Source organism: Hyperolius riggenbachi, chromosome 6 (genome assembly GCF_040937935.1).
Source record: "Hyperolius riggenbachi isolate aHypRig1 chromosome 6, aHypRig1.pri, whole genome shotgun sequence".
NCBI classification, from domain to species: Eukaryota; Metazoa; Chordata; class Amphibia; order Anura; family Hyperoliidae; genus Hyperolius; species Hyperolius riggenbachi.
The window spans coordinates 239,664,772-239,692,552 of NC_090651.1; the positions used below are offsets into that span (position 1 = coordinate 239,664,772).

The 27,781-nt window shown below is 45.5% G+C and overlaps 1 protein-coding gene across 3 annotated transcripts in view; it reads left to right on the forward strand.

The window, feature by feature from the left end:
* LOC137521396 (Golgi integral membrane protein 4-like) overlaps positions 1-27,781 on the forward strand; it is a 212,441-nt gene that overhangs the window by 157,022 nt on the left and 27,638 nt on the right. For all 3 annotated transcript variants that reach the window (XM_068240577.1, XM_068240579.1, XM_068240578.1), the window contains 3 exons: positions 5,641-5,708; positions 16,102-16,251; positions 24,626-24,691. In XM_068240577.1, coding sequence (XP_068096678.1) covers positions 5,641-5,708; positions 16,102-16,251; positions 24,626-24,691 — 284 coding nt within the window. The remainder of the gene's footprint in view (positions 1-5,640; positions 5,709-16,101; positions 16,252-24,625; positions 24,692-27,781) is intronic.

Here is a 27,781-nt window from a genome sequence, read left to right on the forward strand (position 1 = left end):
TAATCTGCACATCTGAGGTGAAACTAGATTGATGAGATAAACAAGTGTATCTATCCTCCTTCTCCTAAAAATGATTTTTTTTTTTCAGTTCTCTCAAATTTTATATTTAAATCTACTTTTTTAAGTTTTTACCATTCTAATGTCTCTGCTTAATGACACATTCATTGAAGTATGCCAGAGCTAAAATCTATGAACTATTTACCCTTTTTATCTCTTTCCTGCTCTCAGAAACCAGCAAAGTGTTTTATAGCTGCAATTCCTTATCAGTGAGGGTTACGCTTTAACCCAGACCAGTTCCCTACTGCACAGAAACTGTCACTTGCTTTCCTGATGTCTAACTCTTTCAGACCGAGAAAGAAAAAAGACGAAAACCGCCTAGTTATTTGTGTGCTTGGCACTGTACATATAAATGTCTATCTCATCATGTCACATGTCCCCTCTGTATTCCTTTTAACTCAAATAAAACCGTTTCCAAAGCAACTGATTGCGCTCTCAGTCTATAGTTCTCAGAGAGTGAACAGTCTCACGTTATATGGACAGTAGGAATCCATTCCACTGCTCCAAAGCTGTTACTCCAAAGCCTAAATGTGGCTACACACCATCCAATTAAAAGATCCAATTTTACACCAATTCAATAAATACAATCGGTTGTACCAAAATAAATCGATTTTTTTGTTCATTTAATTGAGAAATCTGATTGAGTTTCCCATTTTTATTCGATAAAAGAAGATCGTGAGTGTTGGATTTTTCTGATCACTTTACAGTGGGGTGCGAAAGTTTGGGCAACATTGTTAGTCGTCATGATTTTCCTGTATAAATCATTGGTTGTTACGGTAAATAATATCAGTTAAATAATTCATATAGGAGACACACACGGTGATATTTGAGAAGTGAAATTAAGTTTATTGCATTTACAGTAAGTGTGCAATAATTGTTTAAATAAAATTAGGCAGGTGCATAAATTTGGGCACTGTTGTCATTTTATCGATTCCAAAACCTTTAGAACTAATTATTGGAACTCAAAATGGCTTGGTAAGCTCAGTGACCCCTGACCTACATACACAGGTGAAACCAATTATAAGAAAAAGTATTTAAGGGGTCAGTTGTAAGTTTCCCTCCTCTTATAATTTTCTCTGAAGTGTAGCAACATGGTGGTCTCAAAACAAGTCTCTAATGACCTGAAGACAAAGATTGTTCACCATCATGGTTTAGGGGAAGGATACTGAAAGTTGTCTCAGAGATTTCAGCTGTTTCCACAGTTAGGAACATATTGAGGAAATGGAAGACCACAGGCTCAGTTAAAGTTAAGGCTCGAAGTGGCTGGCCAAGAAAAATCTCAGATAAACAGAAGCAACAAATGGTGAGAACAGTCAGTCAACCCACAGACCAGCACCAAAGACCTACAACATCATCTTGATGCAGATGGAGTCACTGTGCATCGTTCAACCATTCGGCACACTTTACACAAGGAGATGCTGTATGCAGAGGAAACCTTTTCTCTGCCCACAGCACAAAACAGAGCCACTTGAGGTATGCTAAAGCACATTTTGGACAAGCCAGCTTAATTTTGGAATAAGGTGCTGTGGACTGCTGCAACTAAAATTGAGTTATCTGGGCATAACAAGAGGTGTTATGCATGGAGGAAAAACAACACAGCATTTCAAGAAAAACACCTGTTACCTACAGTAAAATATGATGGTGGTTCCATTATGCTGTGGGGCTGTGTGGCCAGTGCAGGGACTTGGGAATCTTGCCAAAGTTGAGGTACGCATGGATTCCACTCTGTATCAGCAGATTCTGGAGACCAATGTCCAGGAATCAGTGACAAAGCTGAAGCTGCGCCGGGGCTGGATCTTTCAACAAGCCGCTGCTGCCAACCCCCCCCCCCCCCCCCTTCCCCCCGGCTGTCCCTGCTGCCAGACAGCCAGCAGCATCAGACCTCGATCAGCGGGCGACCAGATAAAGCGGGCGCTAGGACCTAGCGGACACCGCTGATATGCAGAAGTGACATCACTTCCGCATATACAGCGTGGTGCGCCCGGCGCCCGCTCTTCCTGGTCAGGTCGCCCGCTGATCGAGGTCTGACACGCTGCTGGCTGCGAGGTGAGGGGGGCGCATGTCACTCACTATCTAACCTGGGTCGCACCTGTCACTCACTACCTAATGGGGGGGTGCCTGTCACTCACTACCTAATGGGGGGGGGGGGGCGCCTGTCACTCACTACCTAACCTGGGGGGCGCCTGTCGCTCACTACCTAACCTGGGGGTCCCTGCCACTCACTACCTAACCTGGGGGGCGCCTGTCACTCACTACCTAACCTGGGGGTCCCTGTCACTCACTACCTAACTGGGGGGTGCCTGTCTCTACCTAAACTGGGGGCTCCTGTCACTACATACACTGGGGGGTCCCTGTTACTACATACACTGGGGGGTCCCTGTTACTACATACACTGGGGGGCTCCTGTCACTACCTGAGCTGGGGGGCTCCTGTCACTACCTGAACTGGGGGGCTCCTGTCACTACCTGAATTGGGGGGCTCCTGTCACTACCTGAACTGGGGGGCTCCTGTCACTACCTGAACTGGGGGGCTCCTGTCACTACCTGAACTGGGGGCTCCTGTCGCTACCTAAACTGGGGGACTCCTGGCACTACCTTAACTAAGGGGCACCTGTCACTACCTAAACTATCCAGGCCAGCCAGCCCAGCATCACCACCAGCCAACCAGCCCAGAATCACTGTCAAAAAGGCCATAGCATCACCACCAGTCAGGCCAGCATTTACTTCCACCAGCCAAGCACAGCCCAGCATTACCACCAGCCAGCTCACAGCGTCACCGCCAGCCAACCCAGCCACAGCATCACCGCCAGCCAGGCCACCGCATCACTGCCAGGCCTTTCAGCCCACACATCATCCCCAATCCAGCCAAAAACAGTATTGCCAGGCACAGCAGCCAGTAGAGGAGAATTTAGAAGCCAGGTGAGAGGGGTCTACCATATTAAGGGGGCATTCTGCCTATTTATGTGAAATGCTGTCTATTTATGTGCCTCATGACTGCTGAATTTGTCTTGTTGGGGGCCTCATGATTGCTGAATTTGTCTTGTTGGGGGCCTCACGATTGCTGAATTTGTCATGTTGGGGGCCTCATGATTGCTGAATCTGTCTTGTTGGGGGCCTCATGATTTCTGAATTTGTCTTGATAGGGGCCTCATGATTGCTGAATTTGTCTTGTTGGGGTCACATGATTGCTAACTGCGAGACTATGTGCCCACAGGTGCTCCCGATCTCCAAAGTCCCTAGGAACGCCCCTGTCTGAAGCCATCAAACCTGAATGAACCAGAGATGTTTTGTAAAGAGGAATTGTCCAAAATACCTTCAACCAGAATCCAGACTCTCATTGGAACCTACAGAAAGCGTTTAGAGGCTGTAATTTCTGCAAAAGGAGGATCTACTACTAAATATTGATTTCATTTCTTTTTTGTGGTGCCCAAATTGATGCACCTGCCTAATTTTGTTTAAACAATTATTGCACTCTTTCTGTAAATCCAATAAACTTCATTTTACGTCTCAAATTTCACTGTGTGTGTCTCCTATATGATAGCAATCATGAGGCCCCCAACAAGACAAATTCAGCAATCATGAGGCCCCCAACAAGACAAATTCAGCAATCATGAGGCCCCCAACAAGACAAATTCAGCAGTCATGAGGCACATAAATAGACAGCATTTCACATAAATAGGCGAATGCCCCCTTAATATGGTAGACACCTCTCACCTGGCTTCTAAATTCTCCTCTACTGGCTGCTGTGCCTGGAAATACTGTTTTTGGCTGGATTGGGGATGATGTGTGGGCTGAAAGGCCTGGCAGTGATGCGGTGGCCTGGCTGGCGGTGATGCTGTGGGTGATGCTGTGGCTGGGTTGGCTGGCGGTGATGCTGTGACCTGGCTGGTGGTAATGCTGGGCTGTGCTTGGCTGGTTGAAGTAAATGCTGGCCTGACTGGTGGTGATGCTGTGGCCTTTTTGAAAGTGATTCTGGGCTGGTTGGCTGGTGGTGATGCTGGGCTGGCTGGCCTGGATAGTTTAGGTAGTGACAGGTGCCCCTTAGTTAAGGTAGTGCCAGGAGTCCCCCAGTTTAGGTAGTGACAGGAGCCCCCCAGTTCAGGTAGTGACAGGAGCCCCCCAGTTCAGGTAGTGACAGGAGCCCCCCAGCTCATTTAGTGACAGGTACCCCCCAGTGTATGTAGTGACAGGAGCCCCCAGTTTAGGTAGAGACAGGCACCCCCAGTTAGGTAGTGAGTGACAGGGACCCCCAGGTTAGGTAGTGAGTGACAGGCGCTTCCCAGGTTAGAATCAAACACCACGCTTTATTTCATCCCCATCAAAGACAAGATACAGTGAAAAAGGGCTGATCTGACAGCCGTTTCGCAAGCAGGCACGCTTGCTTCCTTCTCTGAGGAAGCAAGCGTGCCTGCTTGCGAAACGGCTGTCAGATCAGCCCTTTTTCACTGTATCTTGTCTTTGATGGGGATGAAATAAAGCGTGGTGTTTGCATTTGATGGTGCCCGGATCCTTTGTATTCTCTCCTGTCGATGTTGAATCTACTGTCTGGAGGCACATCCTTTTAACCACCTACCCCCATTTGTTTGCCAGCAGCAACTAGTGCCGTTTTCCATCCACTTCTGCAACATTGGCTTCCCAGGTTAGGTAGTGAGTGGCAGGGACCCCCAGGTTAGGTAGTGAGCGACAGGCACCCCCCAGGTTAGGTAGTGAGTGACAGGCGCCCCCCAGGTTAGGTAGTGAGTGACAGGCGCCCCCCGTTAGGTGGTGAGTGACAGTGACCCCCAGTTAGGTAGTGAGTGACAGGCGCCCCCCAGGTTAGATAGTGAGTGGCAGGCTCCCCCCAGGTTAGTTAGTGAGTGACAGGCACCCCTCCCGTTAGGTAGTGAGTGACAGGGACCCCCAGTTATTTAACTGACATTTTTTTTCATAACAACCAACGATTTATACAGGAAAATCATGACGATTAACAATGTTGCCCAAACTTTCGCATCCCACTGTATATGAAAATTGAATGGTGTGTAGATTGATTATTTCTTGATGTACAGACCCAAGCAATTTTTTTCTGAGTTTCCATCATTTTTTTCATAATTGGGGAAGAATTTAACGTGTGTGTGTGTGTGTGTGTTACATTTGTCAGATTTTTGAAATGTTACAATCTGTCAGAAAAGTTTATTGCAACAAATTAATACAATCCACTGTTCCCTCTTGTAAATTAGGTGAGACAGTTAACCCTCTGAGAACTATAGACAGAGAGCGCGATCTGTTACTTTGAAATCCCATTTGAATGATTATCACAATTGTGCTAAGTTTGCGCACCACGTCACTCTAGTATAATTTTTCCAGATGCGTATAACTTATTTGTCATATAAAACAATGTTGTGTTGAATGCATATAAAAACTCTGAACATGGGATTTGAAGCGATGCCTCCTGTCAATGACAGCGTATCATATCAGAGCCCATCTGAATGGCTTATTGTGTGCCTTAAATATAGATTGGAGTATGTGTACGTGTGTCTACCCCATGCCGTGCTTGTTTGAGCTAAAGAGAAAAAAGTACATTAATAATTGAATCATATTCTCGCAGATGCCGGCATGATTGACAGAGACAATGGCTCGCCACCTCAGAAGCAACACGTAGGCCAGGAGGCTCTGGTAAGGAAAAGATCTTTCCATTCCTGTTTCTGCATTAACCGTGCCCTTATGTCTCCTAGCTCATTGTCATGCAGCAGATATGTGACTGCTAGTGTGCCTCAGGGAGCTGTAATCCTTGCAGATTGCCATCCGAGTTTGTTCAAGAGATCTCACTTCATTTTTCACGCAAGTCCTTTTTCTCCCTTGTGCAATGCAGAGAGATGTTTCTGAACATGTGGAGGCTCCTCTCCACTAAAATTTGGGATGTCTTCATGCTATGTCTCCTGTATAACTAATGCACTTGTCAGGAGATCAGGGCCAGCCTGGTGGGACCAGGTTAAATGAATGCACACATGTGCTGGGACTTGTGTCTCCACAAAGGATGTCCTGGTTAATTATGCTCATAATTACTTTTAATAAACGGTGCATGCTTCTGTCTCTTAGCACTTTAACTGTCAATATATTGTTCCCAAATTGTACTTCCGGTTACTAAGCTAGTTTTACATATTTTGCACATGCCAAGAAAACGCATACATGAAAAAAAAGGCGCCTGGTTAAAAGGGCGCAGGGGATTGCCGCTAGTAGAATATGGCTAATATTAACGATATTCTACTGCTGGAATCCAATATTTAAATATCGGTAATATTTACCGGTATTTTACTATGGCTACACCTAACCCTAATCTCTCACAGAACCCTCCCTCTACCGCTGCCTAACCCTAATTAGCGGCAAGCAAGGTAAAAATTACCATGCCCGCTAAGCAATACTGCAATTTGCATTTCTGCAAGCCCCGGCACCCAGAAATGTACCTTGCTTGCCGCTAATCAGGTGCCTCCAGGTTCCGAAATGTATCTCCTGTGCTGCATATCACGACCATTACAAAAGCCACGATTTGCGGCAAAGAAGGTACATTTTGGTGCCCCTAGGCGTTCGATACAAGGTGCCGCCATGCACCAAATTTCTGTTCTTTCCTGATAATTGTGACTTTTTTTTTTTAATATGCGCCTACGGCGGCACTTTGTTTTTCAAAAGGGCTCCAGCGCTTTTTTTTCCTTATGCCCAAGAGAACACATATTAACGACTAAAGTACATTAAAGATCTCCTAAACTATATGTTTACAGAAAGCAGAGTTTCTGTGGAATTAAAACATAGCCTTACCGATTTGGTGTGCCACATGGTCGGTTTATCAATGTGTATCAAATCTTTTCATTGAAAATACACTAAAATCCTGCCTCAAATTCATTGGAGTTTGATGTGCTGACCCATCTCAACTGTGTTGTTCTTTTCATTTGTTGGTGGTCCCATGATGCGAACACTGGCAATCCAGTGCAGGAGATTTGGGCGCAGACAGCGCCACCATAGATCATAATAGGAGTTACAGCTATAGCGGCGCACAGTGAGTAACTTAAGCGCCATCAGAAGACGGAGCTGAAGTTACTTATAAAACACTATAATTTGGCCTCCAGCAATTGCTGGATGCTGAATTATTTCATTCCCCCACTATCCCCATGGACCTAGAGGGGGATAGTATTTAATGTCGCCGGTAACTTGTGCAGCAGCAAGATAAGCCATACCGGCTGTATCCTGCGCCCAAGTCTCCCAGTGGCAAAAATCTCTTGTACGACCCATGATCTACACCCAATAACTCTTTTGCTGCATACTTTTGGAGGGCAGATCATACATGTGATGTAGAGAGCTGTCTAGGCACTTGCTTTAGTGCAACAGCTGACGGAACATGGAAGGAAGATGTCATGCACAGAGCTGGACAACAGCCCGACACGCATAATTTGTTTCTGTGGATGTCATTTTATCCTGTTGTTCCGTTATTTTCTGGAAGAAATAAAATTACCGGCTTTGAAGCACTCATCTGAGTTCAGAGGACCCGTCTCTTGTACATGGCTGGCCTGGTCCTGCACCAGTGATTCCTTTGCTGTGTTTGGACTTTTTCCTTACATCTTCTAATGTATCACCTTACCTTTGAAGAGCTGGAGCCACTGACCTATGCGAAGCTTCAAAAAGATAGTATGGCCACAGTTGCGAAGATATTTGTATATACATCTCTGGGGGGATAGTGTGTGTGAAACGGGCTATAGTGTACACCAGATACTCTGGTTATTAGTGGCCATACAGTGCAGATGGGTCTCTCTAGATCAGGGGTCTCAAACTCAATTTGCCTGGGGGCCGCAGGAGGCAAAGTCAGGATGAGGCTGGGCCGCATAAGGGATTTCACAAAAAAAGTCCTCAAATGTCATTATTAACAGTTTTAATTATTTCTTCTGAACATAAAGTGTCCTACCTTACAGTTCGCTTCAGTGCTCCCATTACAAGTAATCCACTGTGTCCCCGCCGCAAAACGAGGGCTGCAGAGCCCCCAAATCGCCCGGGGGGCAATCCGCCGGCATTTCCTGGAAGGGGCAGAGCTTTCAGCTTCAGCTGTGCCCCTCCTGACGTCAGTCGCGGCGGATCGCCGCCTCTGTCCGCCCCTCTCACTCTTCCTTCACAGAGAGGGGCGGGAAGAGGCGGCGATCCGTGCGGCGATTGACGTCAGGAGGGGCAGAGCTACAGCTGGAAGCTCTGCCCCTCAGCGCAGTCGTGGATGTTTGCCCGGGGGATTTGTGGGCTCTGTAGCCCTCGTTTAGCGGCAGGGATGCGGCGGATTACTTGGGAGCACTGAAGCGAACTATAAGGTAAAATAGTTCGCTTCCGTGTCTCTTTTGCTTTTGCCGGCGCGGGCCACAAAATATTGTACCGAGGGCCTCAAATGGCCCGCGGGCCGCGAGTTTGAGACCCCTGCGTCTAGAGGATTCTCATAGTTACTTCAGCACTGCTTAATAGCTAGATGAGCATCATTCAAACTTTAACAACTTAGTGAACAAGTAGTTGTTCTACAGCAGCCACAAGTGTGCATCTGTAGTAAGAGCCTTTATCATTATTACTGTTATTGTAATAATCGTACTCAATGCCAAGCCGCTGCAGCTAAAGCGAACAAAATTTTGGGATGCATTAAAAGGGAAATAAAAACTCGAGATGCTAGCATAATATTGCCCCTGTTTAACTCTCTAGTAAGGCCACATCTGGAATATGGAATTCAGTTCTGGGCACCACATTACAAAAAAGATATTGCAGTTTTAGAGCAGGTGCAGAGACGAGCTACAAAATTGATACGTGGGATGGAAGGTCTCGCTTACCAAGAAAGGTTAGATAAACTGGGTTTATTTAGTCTAGAGAAAAGACGCCTTAGAGGAGATCTAATTAACATGTATAAATACATTAGAGGGCAATATAATAGCTTGGCAGATGAGCTTTTTGTCCCTAGGCCTTCTCAAAGGACTAGAGGACATGAGCTGCGCATGGAGGAAAAACGTTTTAGCCATTTATTTAGGAAAGGGTTCTTTACAGTAAGAGTGGTTAAGATGTGGAATGCATTGCCACAGGAAGTCGTTATGGCAAACTCTATACCTGCATTTAAAGGGGGCTTAGATGCTTTCCTTGCGTTGAAAGACATCCATGGCTACAATTACTAGGTTATGCCTAATGATGTTGATCCAGGGATTTTATCTGATTGCCATCTGGAGTCAGGAAGGAATTTTTCCCATTTGGGGCTAATTGGACCATGCCTGGTGGGGTTTTTTTCGCCTTCCTCTGGATCAACAGGGGTATGTGGGGGACAGGCTGGAGTTGTACTTTGTACTGGTTGAACTCGATGGACGTATGTCTTTTTTCAGCCAAAATAACTATGTAACTATGTCACATATTTATATGGTACTGAGACCTTTTCTGCTAAACTATACGGATTGAAAAGTGAGGAGGCCAGTTAACCATCCAATACATTGTCAGGTATTGGCAACTGGAGCCCCTGGTGGAACCCATGCAAAACTAGTCAGTCAGGTGCTGCAAGGCAAAGCTGCAATTACTTCTCCAGCACTCCAATGGGGACCTGAACTCTTCCACAGAAGAGAAGGAAAACACAGAGAAATACACCCTATTTGTATTTAGAGAGAACAGCCTACAGTAATCCTTACTTATCTCCTAGTAATGTGCTGCTGTAATTTGAGCTGTCAATTTTGTCTGATCTGTGCCAAGGTGTGTGCTGTTCAGATAGGCTGTATGTAAACACAAGAGTTTAACTCTGTATGTGCTTCCATGAAACCAGGAAGTAACAGCTCTGCAGCACCTCTGTACAGTGGCGTAGCTAAGGAGTTGTGGGCTCCGATGCAAGTTTTACCATGAGGCCCCCCAAGCACTCTATACATAGCAACTGATACGGCGCACCAAAACCTGCCAATAGCAACTACAGTGTCTGAGGTGCAAGAAGGGGATGGGGAACAGTTTGTTAATGATTACCACTATTCATAGTATCTATAGAAGTCATTATTATGAGCACATGACCAATAGAGAGCTAATACTGTAATTGAGGGAGGGCCCTTCAGGGCCCCTCTGGCCCAAGGGCCCCGATGCAGTGGCTACCTCTGCAAACCCTATTGATACGCCCCTGTCTCTGTACGAGTTCTGTTGGCTGCAACAAATGTTTTTCCTAAAGTTTATTATACTGCTACTTAACTTTTAGAGCAGAGAGGAAGTCCTGGGTTTAGGTCTGCTTTAAGTGAAAAAAAAATGTTGGCATTCTCTGTTCTGGGGCTTCTTTCAACCCCCAGAGTCCATCAGGTCCCTCACTCTCCTATTCCAGTCTGCACCCCTCTGTTGCTGTCACCCTATGCGCTGTCCTAGCACAGTTTGTGAAACTTGCAGCAGCACATGCGTAGATCGCTTTCAGGTTCGGGAGCATGATTGAGGAGGCGCAGGGCGACGCATGCACAGTAATCTGGGACTGAGACAGTTGCAGACTTCAAAGGGGGGGGGGGACAGTGGCAAAATGAAGCAGACTGGGAGGACCTGATAGACTGCTGGGGGCTGGAAGAAACTCCAGGTAAGTAAATGTAAATTTTGTTCTTCACTTAAAGGGACACTGAAGTCTGTGGAAAAAAATGAGTTTTACTCACCTGTGGCTTCCAGCAGCCCCCTGCAGCTGTATTGTGCCCACGCAGACTCCATCAGATGCTCCTGGCCCCGCCAGCAGCCACTTCCGGTTTCGGCAACAGGAGCCGACAGGCAGGGAAACGCGAGTGATTCTTAACGTTCTCAGCAACAATAGCGCCCTCTATGCTGCTATATGATATATATTCTATGGTATAGCAGCATAGAGGGCGCTATTGAGGCTGGGAACGCGAAGAATCACTCACGTTCCCTGCCTGTCTGCTCCTGTCACCGAAACCGGAAGTGGCTGCCGGTGGGGCCAGGAGCATCTGATGGAGTCTGCGTGGGCACAATACAGCTGTAGGGGGCTGCTGGAGGCCCCAGGTGAGTAAAACTCATTTTTTTCTACAGACTTCAGTGTCCCTTTAAGGTTCCCTTTAATGACAGCTAATTCAACAAACCCGTATCAGTCCTCCCTATAGGTCAGTGTGAATATTGCAAACTGTTGTTACTGAACAGACAAGTTTTAAGAAACTCTGGCTTGGTTTGCAGAACGCCTTATGTTCACCAATGATCGGAGAACCCTAAAAAAACTTGCTACTGACATAAAATATTTAATTATCCATGGTCCTAAGAGATGATTGTATGCCCTGCAGTGTGTACTGTACTTTAGGGTGGGGAATGGGGTGTTGACAGCAGCTAGAGGACCACCTGGGAAAACCGTCACAGCTGGCTGAGAAAACCCAGCGCTGGCAATTACAGACGATACAGCTGTTGAGCATAGACGAGACCTATACTGACATGACTGTCACAGTTAAGGCAACAAATTATTTATATCTGTATGAGGCATTAGTTGGATCCATTGTATACAGTTAATTTTAGAATTTGGAAAGATGGAAAAGTCACTCCTGTGTTTAATATAACCAATGTCTAGCTAATGGCTAAGAGAGGAAAAGTAACACGTTTGTTTTCTTCTTAGTATGAGATGGGATTCTAACTGCTAGCAGATTTAATTTTCATGTAATTATTCTTTTCCTATTTTGTTTGCTCTACTGGGAAAGAGCAAAGGGAACATTGCTCTGTACTTAGTTTTGGTTCACTGATTGTAAAAGCTCCACATAGTCCTCTGTGGATATGTGTTGTTTGTATTTATGTGATGAACAACTGTAGCCTTAGGCAGATGCATTCAAAATTCATATAGGGCTGGAGTGTGAAGTCATTGGTGGTGTCCATGTCTTCACTGTTCTGGCTTCCACACTTCCTCTCCAGATAAAAGCCAGAGCTAGTGAAATCCTGCTCATTTCTGGTTGATTCACAAAGTTTACTTATTTTTCAACTTGGAGAGCTAATGAATGAGATAAAGCAGGAGTTGAATTGTGGGTTAATAATAAAGGTGAGATAATTCACAGAAAAGCTTTGTGAATCAGTTTTAAAGTCTGATGACTGGAAGAGTAGGGTGATGCTGGTAGAGGGAGTCTTTTCCTGTGTAAGGCCTGTCAGGTTATGTTCCCAATCGGTCTCTATGCCCCAATTTAGTGCCGTAGCTCTGAGCTCGGCCCACGTCTTCACCTATAGACAAGTCCCCGCTTGAACAGGACACTAAATATGTCTTCTGACTTTGGTTACCCCCAAGTCCTTAAAGTGCAAGGCATACAAATTGAAGTATAGAGAACAACAACCTGATAGGACCCCACTAAGGCTAGTAACATAGTTCAGATAGTTCATAAGTATCACACAGGGCAGTTACCTTGATTCAGGAGGTGAGGCCCTCCTCGTCGATTGGCAGTAATGACTGATGTATGAGGATCAGGCAGTGAGGGATCCAGGCAGATTAGAGAGAGTTCATGCAATTCCACATGCAATGTTATTCAATATGCAAGGATAGTTCAGGCTTACTTAGAGTGTCCAAGAATCGAGGCAGAGGTCGGTCCAGGCAGCAGGCAAGGGATATCCAGGAAACAAGGCAGAGGTCGGTACAGGCAGCAGGCAAGGGTTATCCAGGAAACAAGGCAAAGGTTAATAACAGCAACAGGAATCGCCAGTACAAGCCAAAGGTCAAGATCTAGTAATATCAATTCATTATCAATATCAAGTGAGTGCGCACCCAGCAACTAGCCAAAGCTATGTTTATCACGGGCGATGACTGGGAGCACTCTGCAGGTTTAAATACAGCTTTCAACCGATCAGTGGCCGGCCACACTCCGCACATCCAATCACACAGCGTTCAGCCTATTTAGGTGTCAGCTGTAACGTCAGCTTACACCATGCTGTCAGCTGACCGGAGTCAGCTGACTATTGTTTACATTTGTGGAGGGCGTATTTCGAACGCGTTCTCCACCTATCAACATGTGCGGTTTGTGTTTCAGCAGTGAGGTCATCAGTGGGGAACAAGCGCCAAGACCCGGAAGCGACGGATTCCACCCGGGTGCAGCGGAAACTAAAAGATCAGGCAATTTCCTTATATCCTGTTTGAACAGATTGTCTGACCCTACCCTTCCTTGTCCTTAGAAAGTAAGGCTTCATTCACATGGTGCATTGCAGTGCGGTGTAACGACCACTTTGTAATAGATGAGCATTCTTTTCATTGACTATGATTCACTGCCCGACGCAACGCAAGCATAACGTGTGGCATCGCTGTCCTGATCTGTTGTGTTCCTTCTGTCACAGGGAATGCATAGCAATGGCAGCTGTGAATCAGGCCTAAAGCTCTGTACACATGCAGGATGAGACTTGGCTGAGGCAGCTGATAACAACCACATCTTTACTGAGAATCCAGCATGTGTATGTCAGCCCCCAACCTCGCTCTGCCAACGTTCAGTCCTGGCGGATCACTTCACAAGTGTCGTTTCACTCCCGCACAGCTCCGCCCCTCCGCATAGAGCAGGACACATTTCTCCCTTGCAAGCAAGCGATGGGTCTGCACAGCCTTGGCCCTGCAATGTCACCTGAGGAGTGAAGGAGGGGGGAAGGAGTGAGGGAAGGGTTAAATGCTTTTTTGTGTACGCTAAAGGTGCCTGTATAATCTTCACTTCCGACCGACTTACCAATTCGATAATAGCAACCTGAATAAATAATCAAATAGACCAGCAGGGCTGCCAGGCAACCCTGCTTGTTTAACTGCCTAACGACTGATTGGCGTGAGCAGCGCGGCAGCCCCAGAACCACTCCACGGCGATTGGAGTGCTAGTGCTAGATTGCAGGGGATCGCGACTGTGACATGGCTGTCCCCCTGGGCGGCAGAGAAGTGTCCGCTGTCATAGGCTGAAGCCTATGACAGCCGATCACGCTGATTGGCTGGTGGGAGGAGGCAGGAAGGGTTTAATATGAACATTTATTAAAGAAATAAATATTTATAAAAAAAATAAAATAAACATTGGGGGAGCAATCACAGCCCTCCAACAGAAAGCTCTGCTGGTGGGCAGAAAAGGGGGGGGGGGGTGGGGGAATAACTTGTGTGCTGAGTTGTATGGCTCTGCAGCGAGCCCTTAAAGCTGCAGTGGCCTATTTTGTAAAAATTGGCCTGGTCACTAGGTGGGTTTAAGGCCGCAGTCCTCAAGAGGTTTAAAAGGAAAAAATTATGGCATCCTCCATATTCTTCTCACTACCGTTGTCCTTTAAAAAAGAGTTTTCTGTCCAATAACCTTTCCCTATCATCTCAGCAGGAAATGGTACAACAGGACCCAGCTGGGTAGCCAGATATTTTCAACATATTTATTGTAAAAAGTACAGCTGTGCAATACACAAACCACTGTACAAATGTACTGGGCTGCTAAAGCCAGGAAGTCCACTTAATGAGAATCATTGTAAGTTCATATCCATCTTCTGTAAACCTCTGCTGGTAATACAAACTGGAATTTCACAATAGCTTTGGCATTAAACAAGATTGCAGTTTTACTACTGCTTAGCAGTTCCTGTAATTATTCTCCTTATTTACTTGGTCCTCATGGAATGACTTTATAACCTGCAGATTGGTATGTGTATACATTCTGATTTCCAGATATACAGAAGTTGTTCCAATAAGCATTTTCACACTTAGGGCCAGTTTTAACCAAAGACATTTCAGGCCATTGCCTGTAGTGCCATTGCTCCCTGGGGGTGCCATGCCCCTGGATGAAGCCCTGCTCTGAACAGAGCCACACCCCAAAACGACCCCCCCCCCCCCCTGCAGGTATTTGATCATCGACCATGCACTTGCCTGAAGAGCAGCAGTATCGCTAGTCCCTGGAGAGCAAACATAACAAGGTCCAGATATTGTAAAGTGCAGGCAGCCTCCACTTGTCCCCCTGTGCCACCTCTCCCCCCTTGTGCATCCCTTTGTCCCTCTGTGCCTCTTTCTGGTGCCCTTTGTGCCTCCTCCTGTCCCCCTTTCTGCCTCCTTCAGTCCCCATGCCACCTCTGTCCACCCTGTGTGTCCCTCTGTTCCCCTATGCCTCCTTCTGCCCTCCTTTTGTGCCTCTTTCTGTTCTCCTTTTGTGCTTTCATCTGCCTCCTTTAGTCCCACTGTTTTGCTTATTTTTTAATAATAAAAAAAATTACAAAATTGAGAACAATCATGAGGAAAAAGGCAAACCACTCCACGTTTTTTTCTGTGACTGGAAAGCCACAATTGATGTAAACAATCCCATTGATTTACATGGACTGTCAGTTCTCATGCATTTCTACGTTGTGGAAAACCATACAAAAAACTTGCATTGTGTGAACGAGGCCTACGTCCAGGAAACCGTATGAGAGTCTAAAGCTGGTATTAACATACAATTAAAGCATACTTATTTAATAAATCTTTTAAAGGGTCACTGTTGCAAAAAAAAATTAAATATACAGTATATTTAGACGTTAACTGCAGAGTAAGTGCACCATAAATTACATTTCTCCTATTTGCTGTCACTTACAGTTGGCAATAAAGATCTGACAGGTTTCGGACTAATCCATCTCCTCACAGGGGATTTTCAGTATGTCCTTTATCCTTTACAAAATCACTCAATGGAAAGGATTTATATAAGGATGCCAACCTGCCTCCATACTTGCTTGCACACTCTTCTGGCAGTTGGAAGAAAACTCTGAAAATCCCGCATGAGGGGATGGACTTATCTTAAAGCCTGTCTGATTTTTAATACCTGCTGTAAGTGACAGCAAGATAGGAAAAAGTAATTTATAGTGCATTTTACTCTTTATATGTATAAGATGTACATTTGTTCCACACATGCATTTTAAATTTTTACATTTTTCGCAATAGTCGTCCTTTAAAGTTAGCCAATTACGGTAATGGTTTTACCCAGATTCCAGACATTCTGCCTGCATTGGCTGACACAGTACAATACTCTACTAGTATAAATAATTAAAAGTGTGTAGAGGTGTGGAATTTGCTTAGGGCTGTGTCCTTTTATATGTTTGTTGGTATGTTTTGAGGTTCCTTAAAATATCAAGTGTTTTTTGCTCACAGGTTCCAGAGGATGCAGCCGACCCAGCCAAAGACCCCAACAATCAGGGTGAAGATGAGTATGAAGAGGCAGAAATAGACAAGCCGGAGTTTGAGGAGAAAGTCATCGCAGAAAAGATGCCGTTTCAGCCCAAAATGGAGAACAAAATGCTAGTAAGTGCCTTCCTTTTTGGCATTTGAGGTTTATAGTGTGCTAGTGATTGTCTGTTGGTGCTCAGTAAAATTAGGAAATGGTGTCATTGTACCCTCAGATAATTTCTCCATATGGTGCTCCTCAGTATTGCCCTGCCCCTCCTTACAGTTTCCCTTATGCAGGTTCTCCCATATATGATTGTCCTCATTATATTGCAATGATATGCGCTCACTAGACGGAGATGCTAACAAAACAGACCACCTAAAGCATGTATGTTTATTTCCAGCTCGCTGCTCACTTTCAAAGCATTGCTCTGTCCACTCCGTATTCCACCATCAATCTCTAGAGAATTCCAAAACAGCTGATATACAGTAATGTAAAACCATTTATTTCAAAAGTACAGCACCAAATAGGTAATGTGTCATATATGTGTTTTAAAAGCGTATATAAAAGTCCTTACATTTTGAGGTCCTTCAAAACTCCTCTGCAGACGTTGTGAGGTAGTGATGCAGGGGCAACCTTGCAGTGGCAACATGTGCATCCCCTATTGCTACACCACTCAGAGCCGGTGTTCCAACTAACTAGCATACATTGACAGAATAGCATACATTTAAAGTGATACACCCCTTGTTAGTAGAATCAGTGTCCCCTTGCCCGCTCGCTTCGCTCGCTGGGCTGCGGGCTCGGTCCTCGCTTCGCTCGGACAACTTTTTATTCTAACTCTATGTCCACTTGGATAGTGGAGATTGCACATCAGCACACAGGCAGCTAACTGGGGTTGAAAAGGTTAATGCTGCTGATGGGTATTATGGGGTTAATGTATGCCCTGTATGACTTTGCACATGCTCAGTAGCATATGTATGCTATTCTGTCGGGTATGCTAAAATGTTGGAACACCGGCCTTTGGGGGTGGCAAGTGGGGCAATCGCCCCAGGCCCCGCGTCTGAGGAGGCCCCGCACCCTCTGCAGTGCTGGGTAGAGCGGGCATAGTTGTTAAAACTCACGTGTCTCCGATGCTCTCACAGCTACCATCTATTTCCTCTCCCAGCATCTGTGTATTAGTGTTGTCCGGATCATGAACGATTCAGATCTTTGATCCGAATCTATTTTATGAGTCGATCATCCGAATCATCAAAATGAACGATTCGGATTGCAAAAGGGGCGGGGCCAGGAGCGACACGCCCCCTCTCAGCGGGCAGCGGGGTCCTGGAAGCAGGGATCGCTCTGTTGGATGGGAGGCAGCCTTGCAGGGAGACAGGTAGATGAGAGAGAGGGGACATGGGTGCCACTGCCAGATATGTGTAGAGCACACATACTGGCTATAACGTGCTGCCCATTACAGGCTGTCTGTTCCGTAGTGCTGCACAGTGAACACATTGGAAGCTTTTGGCTCAGCACAGCTCGGTAACTTTGCAGACAGTGTGATTGAAAGGCAATATAATCCTCCTGCACTCGGCACTAAACAGCTGCACTTATCTTCTGGGAATGCTTTCTTTCACTGTGCGACCTTTTCTTTCAAAGTGTACAGATGAACATATAGGTGAAATACATGTAAAGCATATGACTTGTCTTCAGCATGTGTGCAAACATTTCTGCTCTCTGCTCGTCCCTCCTCCCTCCTCTGTCCACTCCCTGCCCTCTGTCCATCTTCTCCCCTTCTCTGTGTGTCCACCCCCCTCCCCTTCTCCTGTCCACAGACCTGTCCTGCTGTTCATTTCACCCCCGAATGCTTCCGGTAGTAAAATGATCCGAGATTCGGATCAAAGATCCGGATCTCTTCAATGATCCGATTCGAATCATCCGGATCATTGAAAAGATCCGAACTTCCCATCTCTACTGTGTATTGGTAACAGCGCCCCCTATGATGACGTGACCGCATGTCACCACAGGGGGGCACTGTTACCAATACACAGATGCTGGGAGAGGAAACAGATGGTAGCTGTGAAAGCATCGGAGACGCGTGAGTTTTAACAACTCGGAGACACGTGAGTTTTAACAACTATGCCCGCTCTCCCCAGCACTGCAGCCACCTTGCTATCTAACCTGTACTTTGGGGCACCTACCTATCTAATCTATTCTGCAGGGCATCTACCTATATAATCTATACTGCAGGGCACCTACCTATATAATCTATACTGCGGGGCACACCTACCTATATAATCTATACTGCAGGCACCTATCTAATCTATACTGCAGGCTGGCACCTATCTAATCTATACAGCAGGCTGGCACCTATCTAATCTATACTGCAGGCTGGCACCTATCTAACCTATACTGCAGGCACCTATCTAACCTATACTGCAGGCTGGCACTTATCTAATCTATACTGCAGGCTGGCACCTATCTAACCTATACTGCAGGCACCTATCTAACCTATACTGCAGGCTGGCACCTATCTAACCTATACTGCAGGCACCTACCTATCTAACCTATACTGCAGGCACCTATCTAACCTATACTGCAGGTACCTATCTAATCTATACTGCAGGTACCTATCTAATCTATACTGCAGGCACCTATCTAATCTATACTGCAGCCACCTTCCTATCTAGCCTATACTGCAGGCACCTACCTATCTAATCTATACTGCAGCCACCTTCCTATCTAATCTATACTGCAGGCACCTACCTATCTAATCTATACTGCAGCCACCTTCCTATCTAATCTATACTGCAGGCTGGCACCTATCTATCTAATCTATACTGCAGGCACCTATCTAATCTGTACTGCAGGGCACCACCCTACCTAATCTATACTGCAGGCACCTATCTAATATATACTGCGGGGTACCTACCTAACTAATCTATACTGCAGGCACCTTCCTATCTAATCTGTACTGCAGGGCACCTACCTATCTAATCTATACTGCGGGGCACCTACCTATCTAATCTATACTGCGGGGCACCTACCTATCTAACCTATACTGGAGGCACCTACCTATCTAACCTATACAGAGTGTGTGCTTCCACAACGTGTGTATCCACAGCATATATCTCTAGGCCCCGCATATGACACTCGCCCCAGGCCCCGCGTACTCTAAGGCCACCTCTGACACCACTGTATCCAGGACAACAAGCACAGATGGGCTGTGAGCCTGTTCTAGGTTTCTTTTTGAAAGTGTGCATTGCCCCTCCCTCTTACACACTAAGGCAGGGAACACACTTGACAGTTTTCGCTATCAATTACATTAGCTGCTTTGAAAAAAACGTGCACGCTTCCCTGCATACAATCCTACATGGTGAGCAGAAAATTCATGCAGAAAAAAAAAAACAAGCACAGAAAACTGAAAAACATGTGTGTCCCCTGCTTTACTGTTCTAAGTTAGGCTTACTTCATAAGTACTTTCCAGGGCTGCTTGGCAAAAGATCACAAATGAGAATAAGCCCAGCTTTAGCCCCAACAATATTATATGGCAAAAAAAAGTATTTAAACAACATTTGTTTATAGATTTGCAGTTTCTCACTGGTTATAGAACTTCCAAATCATGTTTGTGGAGACGCTTTAGTTCCCCTTTAGGATCACACACACGCACGCACGCACACACACGTATGTATTAAGTTGTATTTAAGCCATTTTTCATTACCGAGTGACGTATTTCTGTTTGAGCAGCCATTACACGTCTTCATGTCAAAGTCCATGAACGTTGCAATCTCACCTGTCAGTGGGCAGAATTATAATGAATGAGTCACATGTGATGTTGCCACTTAGATCTGTGGTTTCTGCCGTGTAGATAAGAAAGCATGTTTTTGTTACAGGGATTAGCTGTCAGTAATGTGACGGTGCGTGGATGGAAATGAAAGGGGCTACATCTGAATTCATAGCTGTAGTTTTACATTTCAGACCTGGATATTTCCAAAATGGATATTCCTGTGATTTCAGGCGTAGTAAATGATAGGTTCGGCACCTGCGCTGGTATTATGGAGAAAGTTGTTTGGATCCCCTTCCAATCTCAGCATGAAATATTCAGGGAATCGGCTGAGCCCACAGCGTCCACACCGCCGCTACCCCCCAATGTATAAATGTTATCCCCCCCCACATGTGCATTTATACATTACCTTTCCTATAGCAGCCTCTGCAGGGTGACACTCCATCTTGCCGGGTAACAGCCGTGTACATTCTGGCGACTCATAGCGTCTGACGTCAGACCGTATGTGCCTCTAGCGTGTATGAGTGCATGCGGAACCCGGCAAGATGGACGGAAACCGCGTGTAGGCTGAAACCGGACAGGCAATGTATAAATGCACACACAAGGGGGCACATTTATACATTGTGGCATGGGTTTTGTCTCTCGTTCAAAAATCAGCCGCCGTATCGCCGCACACCTGACCAACCAACTTCGGCCCGACATCTTGCAGCATGCCCTAACGGACCATGCAATCTATTTTCGTCCTGAAATTGGTCACTTTGTCAGTCGGGCATGCACTTGGCAGCACCGATTTTCATCCAATTCTATTAAAATGATCAAAATGGATGGTCGAACGGCCGCCAAGCCATCTGATGTATGGCCACCTTAAGAATTCGTATTCAGTTACTCTGGTTAATTTCCTGAGGAAGCTAGTTAAATACCTGAGAAACGTGTTGCTTTGTTTTGTGGAGTATACAATCAAATTTTGCCTGAATTAGACAATTGGAGTCTTCACTGGGGAGGAAAGTCCACCACTACCTCCTATTTTGAAACCGTTTTTAGTGTATTTTATTCTTCCTGGCGCCTCTGTTTTGTCCTATTACCTACTTTTACTTCACGTTCACGTTTAATGATGGTTTTGAGTGCTGATGGCATTGAAACAACCAAGTAGGAGCTGCAGCTTGAAAGTTAATTGTTATTTTTTCACCAAGATTCTCTGAAGTTTCGAGACTGTGTGCTGACTGCTGTCTTGTAATTCATTACATTTTTTGACAAAAGAGCAGGAAAATTGGGTCAGATGAAGTGTGCAGGATAGGACTGCAGAGAGAATAATAGTTCTTTATGGAAACACAGATCTGCTGGAATGGAGACAGGTCACAGAATTGCTTCATGATGCACTTTTCTTTGTCACTTTTTTCTTTTCTCTTTTGACTGACTGCACTGGGAATGAGAGCTCATTTGCTTTGGAAAAGCTGTTGTCGCTTACACTGTCTCAGTCTCCAGGTCTATGTCGTGGCTTTCCCTCAATTTTCAGCAAAACTTAAATTAGTTGAAGACCTTTTTAATGCCCATCCGTAGATGTGGCCAAACACACAAGGTGATTGAATTTCCAGGAAGAAGAAAGGCAGTAGTGATTGGTACTCAATGCAGATGGAAAATTAAGCACACTGGATCCAGACTGTGCTCTCCATTGTGTAGAAATCTCAAATCAATTGCTAGGAGGCTGCAGAAGGCAGGGCACCAGTAGTAATGCTCAATTCAAAGTTTAATCCAGCAGGCACATCAAGAAATAACAGTGCAAATGAGTACAAGCGGCCTGTCAGGCGTTTTGCGGGTCCCCCCGCTTTGTCAGATGCCAAAGGTTGAGGTACACAAAAGGGGATCCCCCCTACACATCCATAAAGTCTTTCACCCTTGAGTCTCAGTGACCGCAGTGACCAGGCAGACGGTCTCAGGGGTGAGGTGTGTGTGTGTGTGTGTGTGTATGTATGTATATATATATGTATATATATACAGTGGAGGAAATAATTATTTGACCCCTCACTGATTTTGTAAGTTTGTCCAATGACAAAGAAATGAAAAGTCTCAGAACAGTATCATTTCAATGGTAGGTTTATTTTAACAGTGGCAGATAGCACATCAAAAGGAAAATCGAAAAAATAACCTTAAATAAAAGATAGCAACTGATTTGCATTTCATTGAGTGAAATAAGTTTTTGAACCCTCTAACAATAAAAGACCTAATACTTAGTGGAAAAACCCTTGTTTGCAAGCACAGAGGTCAAACGTTTCTTGTAATTGATGACCAAGTTTGCACACACTTTAGGAGAAATGTTGGTCCACTCCTCTTTGCAGATCATCTCTAAATCCCTAAGGTTTCGAGGCTGTCTCTGTGCAACTCTGAGCTTGAGCTCCCTCCATAGGTTTTCTATTGGATTAAGGTCCGGAGACTGACTAGGCCACTCCATGACCTTAATGTGCTTCTTCTTGAGCCACTCCTTTGTTGCCTTTGCTGTATGTTTTGGGTCATTGTCGTGCTGGAACACCCATCCACGACCCATTTTCAGTTTCCTGGCAGAGGGAAGGAGGTTGTCGTTCAGGATTTCACGATACATGGCACCGTCCATTTTCCCGTTAATGCGATTAAGTTGTCCTGTGCCCTTAGCAGAAAAACACCCCCAAAGCAAAATGTTTCCACCCTCATGCTTGACGGTGGGGACGGTGTTTTGGGGGTCATAGGCAGCATTTTTCTTCCTCCAAACACAGCGAGTTGAGTTAATGCCAAAGAGCTCTATTTTGGTCTCATCAGACCACAGCACCTTCTCCCAGTCACTCACAGAATCATTCAGGTGTTCATTGGCAAACTTCAGACGGGCCTGCACATGTGCCTTCTTGAGCAGGGGGACCTTGCGAGCCCTGCAGGATTTTAATCCATTGCGGTGTAATGTGTTTCCAATGGTTTTCTTGGTGACTGTGGTCCCTGCTAATTTGAGGTCATTCACTAACTCCTCCCGTGTAGTTCTAGGATGCTTTTTCACCTTTCTCAGAACCATTGACACCCCACGAGGTGAGATCTTGCGTGGAGCCCCAGAGCGAGGTCGATTGATGGTCATTTTGTGCTCCTTCCATTTGCGAACAATCGCACCAACAGTTGTCACCTTCTCTCCCAGCTTCTTGCTAATGGTTTTGTAGCCTATTCCAGCCTTGTGCAGGTCTACAATTTTGTCTCTGACATCCTTGGACAGCTCTTTGGTCTTTCCCATGTTGGAGAGTTTGGAGTCTGCTTGATTGATTGATTCTGGGGACAGGTGTCTTTTATACAGGTGACTAGTTAAGACAGGTGTCCTTAATGAGGGTGACTAATTGAGTAGAAGTGTCTAACCACTCTGTGGGAGCCAGAACTCTTAATGGTTGGTAGGGGTTCAAAAACTTATTTCACTCAAAGAAATGCAAATCAGTTGCTATCTTTTATTTAAGGTTATTTTTTCGATTTTCCTTTTGATGTGCTATCTGCCACTGTTAAAATAAACCTACCATTGAAATGATACTGTTCTGAGACTTTTCATTTCTTTGTCATTGGACAAACTTACAAAATCAGTGAGGGGTCAAATAATTATTTCCTCCACTGTATATATATATATAACATATATATATATATGTATGTGTGTGTGTACCCTAACCTTTGGCCTCTGACGAAGCAGGTGGACCCGCGAATAGGCTGTCAGGCCGATTGTACTCCTTTGTGCTGTAACTTCTTGATATACCTGCTGGATTAAACTTTGAATTGAGCATTATTACTAGTGCCCTTCCTTTTGCACCATTCTAGCAACTGGAACACAAGGAGATTGTTTTTGCGACAAAGTAAGTATTTTTTAGCCCCTTACAAACTTCTTGGAGTTCTGGTTCACTATAACTTGCTGGACAATCTGTAACTTGGGATAAACAATTAATAATAATGGCAGTATTTGTATAGCGCCTTTCTCCTGTCGGACTCAAAGCGCTTGCGAGGCAGCCACTAGAGCGCACTCAGTAGGCAGTAGCAGTGTTAGGGAGTCTTGCCCAATGAACTTCTTACTGAATTACTGGCTTACTGAACAGGCAGAGCCGAGATTCGAACCCAGGTCTCCCATGTCAGAGGCAGAGCCCTTAACCAGTACACCATCCAGCCACTTTTAACTGTATATATATTTTATTTATTTATTTTAACTGTAAGTTTGACACTCCATCTCTACACTCTTTCCCCATTAACGGAATATTGGATTTTGTAGCACAAACATGGAAATCGAATTACCTCTGCGGAGGGGTGGATAGGAACAAATCAACAGAATTTTGTGAGACTTAAGAGGACAGGGAACCTGGTTGGCCAAAACATCCTCTTCCAAATGCTTTAATTGTCAAAAAAGTCTAATGCAATTACGGTAGCAGTCTGTGCTAAAATTAAAACAACCCCTATTCTTCAGTGTATCCATAAAAAGAACAACTTACCTTATAGGCATCCAAACTTACTGTAAAATCCCACATCAGGATATGTTATACCAAGAATATTGGTACCAAACTAATCTGTATTACAAGTTTCCAGATCCTCTAAGTCAGTGATAACATCTTTTGTAGTAATTATTATGGATGTATTCAGTTTTCAGCTCCTCCAAGTCAGTGATGTCATTATGAATATATTTTTAATCATGTTTTGTAGTTACCATTATGAATATATTTTTAATTCTTCAAAAATATCTACTTGATGATGTTTTGTATTGTCTTTAATTATTACAGGAAGCAAACCAAGAGAGGAAATCTAGAGAAGAGCCTGAAGACCACTATCAGGATGATCAAGAAATTGTAAGAACTTCTTGTGTTTCCCAATGTTTGGAAGATGTGGGGCTAATACCAGCTCTCACTATGGTTGGTGTGCCTGTACCTGGGACTCTAGCCTCCCGAGGCTCTCTCCTGGATGCAGTGTATGCCATTACTATGGTTGGCATTGTCTGTACCTGGGACTCTAGCCTCCCAAGGCACTCTCCTGGATGCGGTGTATGCCATTACTATGGTTGGCATGTCTGTACCTGGGACTCTAGCCTCCTGAGGCACTCTCCTGGATGTGGTGTATGCCATTACTATGGTTGGCATTTCTGTACCTGGGACTCTAGCCTCCTGAGGCACTCTCCTGGATGCAGTGTATGCCATTACTATGGTTGACATGTCTGTACCTGGGACTCTAGCCTCCTGAGGCACTCTCCTGGATGTGGTGTATGCCATTACTATGGTTGGCATGTCTGTACCTGGGACTCTAGCCTCCTGAGGCACTCTCCTGAATGCAGTGTATGCCATTACTATGGTTGACATGTCTGTACCTGGGACTCTAGCCTCCCGAGGCTCTCTCCTGGATGCAGTGTATACCATTACTATGGTTGGCATTTCTGTACCTGGGACTCTAGCCTCCTGAGGCACTCTCCTGGATGCAGTGTATGCCATTACTATGGTTGGCATTTCTGTACCTGGGACTCTATCCCTCTGAGGCACTCTCCTGGATGAAGTATATGCCATTACTATGGTTGGCATGTCTGTACCTGGGACTCTAGCCTCCTGAGGCACTCTCCTGGATGTGGTGTATGCCATTACTATGGTTGCAATGTCTGTGCCTGGGACTCTAGCCTCCTGAGGCACTCTCCTGGATGTGGTGTATGCCATTACTATGGTTGGCATGTCTTTGCCTGGGACTCTAGCCTACTGAGGAACTCTCCTGGATGCAGTGTATGCCATTACTATGGTTGGCATTGTCTGTACCTGGGACTCTAGCCTCCGTAGGCACTCTCCTGGATGTGGTGTATGCCATTACTGTGGTTGGCATGTCTGTACCTGGGACTCTAGCCTCCTGAGGCACTCTCCTGGATGTTGTGTGTGCCATTACTATGGCTGACCTGTCTGTACCTGGGACTCTAACCTCCTGAGGCACTCTCCTGGATGCAGTGTATGCCATTACTATGGTTCGCATGTCTGTGCCTAGGACTCTATCCTCCTGAGGCTCTCTCCTGGATGCAGTGTATGCCATTACTGTGGTTGGCATGTCTGTACTTGGGACTCTAGCCTCCTGAGGCATTCTCCTGGATGTGGTGTATGCCATTACTATGGTTGGCATGTCTGTACCTGGGACTCTAGCCTCCTGAGGCACTCTCCTGGATGTGGTGTATGCCATTACTATGGTTGGCATGTCGGTGCCTAGGACTCTAGCCTCCTGAGGCACTCTCCTGGATGCAGTGTATGCCATTAGTATGGTTGGCATGTCTGTACCAGGAACTCTAGCCTCCTGAGGCACTCTCCTGGATGCGGTGTATGCCATTACTATGGTTGGCAAATCTGTACCTGGGACTCTAGCCTCCTGAGGCACTCTCTTGGATGTTGTGTATGCCATTGCTGTGGTTGACATGTCTGTACCTGGGACTCTAGCCTCCTGAGGCACTCTCCTGGATGCGGTGTATGCCGTTGCTATGGTTGGCATGTCTGTACCTGGGACTCTCGCCTCCTGAGGCACTCTCCTGGATGCGGTGTATGCCATTACTATGGTTGGCATGCCTGTGTCTGAGATGGATGCAGTGTATGCCATTACTATGCAGTGTATGCCATTACTATCCTGGATGCGGTGTATGCCGTTGCTATGGTTGGCATCTCTGTACCTGGGACTCTTGCCTCCTGAAGCACTCTCCTGGATGCGGTGTATGCCATTACTATGGTTGGCATGTCTGTGCCTGGGACTCTAGCCTCCTGAGGCACTCTGCTGTATGCGGCTGTAATGTATGCCATTACTATGGTTGGCATGTCTGTACTTGGGTCTTAAAGAGAAACTCCGACCAAAAATTGAACTTTATCCCAATCAGTAGCTGATACCCCCTTTTACATGAGAAATCTATTCCTTTTTACAAACAAGTAACCCCTCCCACAAGAAAAGTTCAAACTTTTGTGGGAAATAGCTGTTTACAGCTGTTTCCAACTGCCAAAAAACATGCAGCAGCTACATCACCTGCCAACAGTAAAATGTTCACTGGAGTTCCTCTTTAAGCCTCCTGAGGCACTCTTCTGTATGTGGCATATGCCATTACTATGGTTGGCATGTCTGTGCCTGTACGTGGAACTCGAGCCTCCTGTGGCACTCTCCTGGATGCAGTGTATGCCATTACTATGGTTGACATGTCCGTTCCTGGGACTCCAATGTCTTTGCCATGATAACTCTCATAGTTGTGCTCTGACTGGTTTACTTTAAAGGAGAACTCCAGGGAAGAACACAATTGTTGATCAGCTAAGCTATTAGCTCAACAAGTACTGTATGGAACTGCTGAGTCATCTTTCTCACCATTGTCTCCCTTAGCCACATATACACATTTCAAATCCATCATGTAAAAAGAAAAATTGTAGAATATGAGGGTCATCTAGACTGAACATTTAGGCTGATGCAGGTCACCCTTCTGGAGAACCAGAACCAGAATGCGTCAAAAGTAACTGTGACTTTTCAATAAAGCAGTGCTTCTGGATCCATATCAGACCTCAAAGGCAATTTGCCTCTTGCACACTGCACGCGATTCCGATTCAGATTCTGCTTTTTAATCAGTTTTTACATCCGATTCAGATTCCGATTTGCAGTGTGCAGGGAGCAAACTGAAAATCAGAATCTAAATCGGATGTAAAAACTGATCAAAAAGCGGAATCTGAATCGGAATCACTTGCAGTGTGCAAGAGGGTTTTCTTGGCTGTTCCCACTGTCCTGAAATGATGTATTATTCCAGTAGCAAGGTTGGGAGTTTCTGGCAAGGTTCCTTGTGTCTGCCTTCCATAATCCCATGCACAGCAGCTCTCGAACTGGGGAGGGGGGGAACCACACTGTTCAGCTAGTGTAAAGGTGGCCATACAGGTATTCATTTTCCAGCTCATTCGATTAAA